The following is a 6,140-nucleotide window of genomic DNA, read 5'->3' as shown; positions in this document are numbered from 1 at the left end:
GTAAAGTTAAAAAAATGCAAAAGTTGCGTGGGATATGGGTTGTAGACGTGTATAATAATAATTACCATCGAGCTACACAGTAGCATATACAAGGGTAGATGTGGGGCTCAAATCCTCCCCTAGAACTTTTTTTTAAATGTTATAAAATAATGTTATTAGTGTGAGGACGTAAGAAACGTAAAAAAAAATAATGATAAAATTAATGATTTGTTTGCAAATGATTCCCCCTAATACAAAAGTTATGAATACGCCACTGGAATTACACTAAAATAAATAATGAATTGCAAAAATTACTTAACATCAATAATATAAGCAAATAGATTGTCACCAGTACGCAGTGGCGTAATTGGGGGGGTCGCATTTGCGACCCCAAATATAATGTATGGGTTGCAAAAGTATTATTATGCAATCCCTGAAAATTCCATATTTATGGTTTATTGCTAAATAGTAAAAAATGAAAATAAGGAATTATTTAATTAAATAATTAAGAAATAAAAAAAGCTGGAGAATGAGAAAATTGAGATGATAATAACATCGAGAATAATACGACGACAGAACTCTAAATTTAAAAATAAATTATAAGATATTAGCTATAATATCGGTTGTAGTTATATTATAATTATAAAAGATTATGTGATTTAAAATTTAAATTTCAGTATTGTTTGTGGCTATATATTAATTATAAAAAATTTAAATTTATAGTTGTATATTATAGTTGTAAATTTATATATAACTTGTATTTATATATAAGAAGAATTATATAGAATTATGATGTACTTTATACAGTCAACTCGCGAATTAACGAACTTCAAGGGACCGATCAAAAAGTTCGTTACATCGAAATTCATTATATCAAAAGCATAAATCAACAAAATCTGTTTAAACGATATTTATAAGAAAATTTAAATTTTATTAGATTTTTATAATTACATACCTACATACAATATGAGATTATTATTAAATATTTTATTAGATACATTCATACATTTTTTGTTTATTACATACATACATATTTATTTTTTAAAAAAATAGGATTTTTTTTGTGTGTATCCATTTGCGCTTACGCGATTAATAGTGTTGTTCAAATTTAGAATATTACAAAATACACTGTCGTCAATATCATGTCTTTGTAAAAAACTTAAGACCGCACGGAGACCTAATTTTGCTTCATTCGAGCTTACGGGGGGGCTCTTCGTCATCAGCTTTATTCAAAATTTTTATTTATATTTAATACAATTTACATTTAACAGACGTGTATCATATAAACGATAGATGAACATTATCTTATCGCATAAGAATGGCCGAAACAAACTCGTAAAATGTGCTGTATCAATCTCCAAAATTGTAAAAATTTGTTACATTGCGTGAACTTTAGCCAAAAAATCTTCGTTATATCGAGGGGACCAAAATACATTTGATTTTTCGTTATAGCACGAGGTTTTCAAGGGTCCGACAGTTTTATACGTTATATCGAGATTTTCGTTTTATCGAACTTCGTTATACCGCGAGTTGACTGTATTAATAGAATATAATAATATGATTATATTAAAACATTGTTTTATAATGTTGGTGCATCCTGAGAAACTTTTGCCACCCCTGATATTTTTTTCGAATTACGCCATTGCCAGTACGTGTGTATCCATCATATGTTATATACAGCTGCTCCGGATCCGGTGTTGTTCAACGTAGACTTGGTGGCGTTGTACGATAGAATGTTGGACGCGGATTGCGACGAAGACTGCGATTTGGATTGCGTGGCAACCGTGACGGAGACTGAACGATGGGAGGCGTACGACAAGTTCCGCGACGTGGTCGAAGCACGGGTCGCACACAACTTGTACCTATGCAAGTGCATTGAACTGAAGCAGCGGACGGTGGACGTGGAAGACAACATCATCGAGGAGACCACGGAGTTCTGGCTGGACGACAAAATGAAAGTGAAAGTATGTAAGACGTTTTTCACTCGCACCCTGGGCCTGCCGGATGCGCGGTTGAACGCGCTGCTCGAGCCCGATACCTTCGAGTGGTTCTCCCGGTATAAGCACCTCTTGATTGATCACACGGTTACCGTTATGGCAGTGACAGCCGTTGACAATCATGATAGAGACGTGGACGAAGAGAGAACGAAGCGTTACTGCGGTATCGAACAACCCTGTTCCGAGTTTGTGCTGAATTCCAGGTGAGTCATATTATTACTACCGATTGTTGTGCATGCCCCTATAGTACCTATAAAATATGATTTTTTTTATTTGGATTCAAAATTTCTTGTCATATTATTTTTAGTATACAAAATACTGAAAATGTTATGAAAAATAAATTAATTTATACGAGAAAAGCTCCGGTGTTAATGGGTTAACCAATGATCAAGAGTTTTTTTTTCATTAATTGGTGTCTTGGGTGCTTCCTTACTCGTTGCTTCTCGGCAACATATGTTACGTTACATTTTAGGAACATACATTCAATTAAATTCATTAATCACTTTAATCGATAATATAATAAATAAAAAATTATTTAATAAATAATAATATTTTTTATTTTTTTTCATTTTTTGTATTATTTAATAAATTATTTATATATAATATAAATGGGACGAATTTAGTTTAGCTCCCAAGCTATTTTTAGAAACAATATTCGTACAACCGTATGCGTATCATTTCACTGTACCATATATTAAACCGGACTTACACGATGACAGTTTTTTTATGAAAATTTTAAATTGTATGACATAATATGTATAATATATTATATGGCACGAACACTAGTGATATAAATGTTGCTACACTTGATGTAATGACACACAAACATATTTAAAATAATCCAGACATTTATAGAATTGTAGCAACAGAAATATCTTGATTGTTCACACGATAAATTAAAATATTTCTGAATACAAACGACAGCCTAACAACTAAAGCTAAAAAACTAAGCTGAACAACTAGTTTTATAGTGCGCAGTTGTACTTAATTACTAAAATTATGGTGTCTTATATTTTGTATTTTGTATTCATCAATATAAACTATGGTATCGAAGCATAAACCAATTGTTATAGAAAATTAGAGTAAAAAAACAAAAAAGGTGAGAAGTGAGTGGGAACGCTAATGGCTTCAAAAAAAGAAATTTTATGGTGCATATAGTGAAGTGTTTTATTCCTCACCAAATTATCCTTATATTTTGAATGTTTTGGATTCTAAAGATAAGAATAATTTTATATCTTTCGAAGTTTGAGGGGATATCCATAAAATCCCATTTTTTTTAACCTTGATGACATAATTGATGTTTTAATTTTAAAGCTTATAAAAATAAAATAATTTTAAAAATACTAGAAACCAAACACCAAACTGTAACTCTCATTGTTTTGATTCCTCAAAACAGCAAAGAGTCTATTAATCACACTGTTGACACTTGTTTTGGACATGTTCAGATCGGCACAAGAATTTTTACAAGACTTATGATGTGAAAATTAGAAAAGTGTACGACATAAATGTAAATAATCGTTCGTACGTTGACAGTTTACTGTCATATAGTTATATCGTTATAAAAATGTTGTCGTGTGAGTCCGATCTCAAGTAGACATTATAACGAATTCAGATTAGTTTCTGAAATATTATCGCATTATTAGATCGATTTGTAGGATGGATATAAGATACATAGTCGTAATCATATAACACTAAGATGACCATACGTCCTGTTTTAAAAGGGGCAGTCCGGGTTTTCGCATCTTTGTCCCGTTATCCCCCGAGGAATCTTTGGGACACTAAAATTAAAATTTTAAATGGTTAGCTCATTAGTTAACTCTGACCTAGTCATATTATATTTATTGTTTTTTAATTATCAATTTAATTATTTACTAAATTAATTTATTATCCTTTTAATTTATTTGTTTAGAAAGTATTTAGAAAAAAAACAGTTTGTCATTCGTTAAAGAAACAGACTCAGATTTAGATGAAGACTCAGAAGATATAGTTCCTTCAGTTTTTAATAGCGTTGTAAATCAAATTCAATCGATACCAAGAGTAGTAAGTACTTTGATAAATCCAGAAAATGACAAAGAAGTGTTGAGATTCGAGAGTAGTATAAATTATAAGTATATGTATTTACATTATTTGAAACAATCGAAGAAAAATAAAAATAAATTGAGCGAAAAACAATATAAGAAAATATATAATCAGTACATGAAAAAAATATTTATGGTGAAATAATCATAGTTACTAAATTACGATTTGAATATTTAACCTTTTGATATAGTCTTGATTTCTTCCCCAGATACTAACTATTATAAATTTAGTACAACAAATATTATGTATACTTTGTTAAAATAAATTCTAATTTATTTTTCATAATTTTTATGAATGTTATTAAAAATAATTCTATGTTTATGTATAGTAATATTGTTAAATTAAGGCCCAGGATCCCCCTTCCCTTGAAAATATGCCACCGGTAATGTAATAAGGTTTTATTGTAATTAATAATGTAATGTGGACAATTTGAAAACTAGGCATCCCTAGTTATACGTATATTTGTATCCATAATTGTATATAGATATATTTATGTTCAATGTATAAATTATTGTGGTATTGAGTTAAAATATAAATTAAATTAAATATATATATGTATGTTCTCTTTTGAAACAGAGTTTAGAAGGAAACTCAAAACGAGAATGTATATTAAATATATGTATATATAATATATTTGGCCGGCTAATAACTGGAATGTGAAAACATATCAAAAATTAAAAAAGTTTATCATCATGATTTTAATATTGAGTGTACACTGCGTCCAGTGAGAGAACGCAACTGGGCGGCGATCAAAACCCGTCAATTTTTGGGCTTTCCCACCACTACCAGCCCGAGCGTCGCGCTTGACGACCACTATCGGTTAACACCGGTTGCCCCGTGGTGGCGGAATTTCACATACGCGAAGTAGTTGGGTTCTCTCACTGGACGGTCTATAAATGTAAAAGTATCATAAAAATAAATATGCTCATTGTTTTAAATAATGATCAATAATTGTAATATTAAAGGTCGTGTTACACTATCATAGTTGAACCCAGTAACGTATTAGGGGTAGGGGGACTAGAGGGCGCGATGGCCTCGGGCGGCATAAGATTTTTACATAGCCTATTTTATGTTGATGAACAATAATATAAATTGGTTAATTTTTTTTTTCATCTCAGATAATATTCTAAGATTGGAAATATTCATAGGATGAGGAAGGAGACAAAAATTGTCGACGAAAAACCTCTCCTTTAAAACGTAAATAAACAAAAATTATTTTAGGTATAATTTGTTATACCACACAACAAAGTGGTTTAACGCTCTGTTGTATATTTTTCGTTGTCCACAGTGATTATAATATAAATTAAAATATCACAAGATTGATATACATTATAAATGCAAGTAATATAACCTTAATTTGTAAAAAAATATCCTTATTATATTTAATTACCTCATTTATAAGTCAACACTAATAAATTTAGTAAATTAATTTCAAGTATAGTCATTTAATATTATCTATTTGAATAGTTATTTAATTGTGTAGAATGGATTACAATTACTATATGTGTTCTTTTCAAGTGATATCAATCGCAGAATCTCTTAGGTATTTACATTTTCTAAGAAAAGAGAGTTTTTGGTTACATCCATTTAATAAAAGACAATGAGCTTTTTGAAAAATGTTATTTGAGCTTAAGACCGTATCCACAGAAGTTCTTTGAATATTACAGGATGTCCATTCAATCATTTGATTAGTTTTTGGACTTATTGTACACTGAAAACGCGTGTTGATACCGCTGTAGTGTGGTGCATGATTGCAAACCATGGGTTTTTATTTTGAGCGGTCAAAAATAGTATGAGCGGCGCTGCTGTCAAACCGAGACATGCAACGGATGAAATACTGAAATACCCAAGTGTGTCGCGTTCCATAAATACACGTGATAGTACTCACAAAAAAAAATCATGTGGTGCAACCGCAATAGTGACACAACCTTAATACATTTTTTATGGTAAAACAAACAAAGCCCTTGAAAAACAATTGCAGAACTCCAAGGGCGCTGCAAAGCATAGTTTGGTAACAAATGTATGTATTATGTATAGTATAACTATGTATGAGTATAACTACTCATATATATATATATATATATT

General features: G+C 30.4%; 1 protein-coding gene across 1 annotated transcript; it reads left to right on the top strand.

Moving 5' to 3' along the window:
- Positions 1-1,307: 1,307 nt before the first annotated feature.
- LOC112687823 lies at positions 1,308-2,183 on the top strand. The gene has a single exon (XM_025560773.1). It carries the CDS (start codon positions 1,647-1,649, stop codon positions 2,181-2,183), a length of 537 nt encoding a protein of 178 aa, XP_025416558.1. The 5' UTR covers positions 1,308-1,646.
- Positions 2,184-6,140: the final 3,957 nt, after the last annotated feature.

Source organism: Sipha flava, unplaced genomic scaffold, assembly GCF_003268045.1.
Source record: "Sipha flava isolate LNK unplaced genomic scaffold, YSA_version1 36728_pilon_pilon, whole genome shotgun sequence".
In the NCBI taxonomy this organism is placed as follows: domain Eukaryota; kingdom Metazoa; phylum Arthropoda; class Insecta; order Hemiptera; family Aphididae; genus Sipha; species Sipha flava.
The sequence above is the reverse complement of the archived record's forward strand: the minus strand, read 5'-3'. Positions and strand labels throughout refer to the sequence as shown.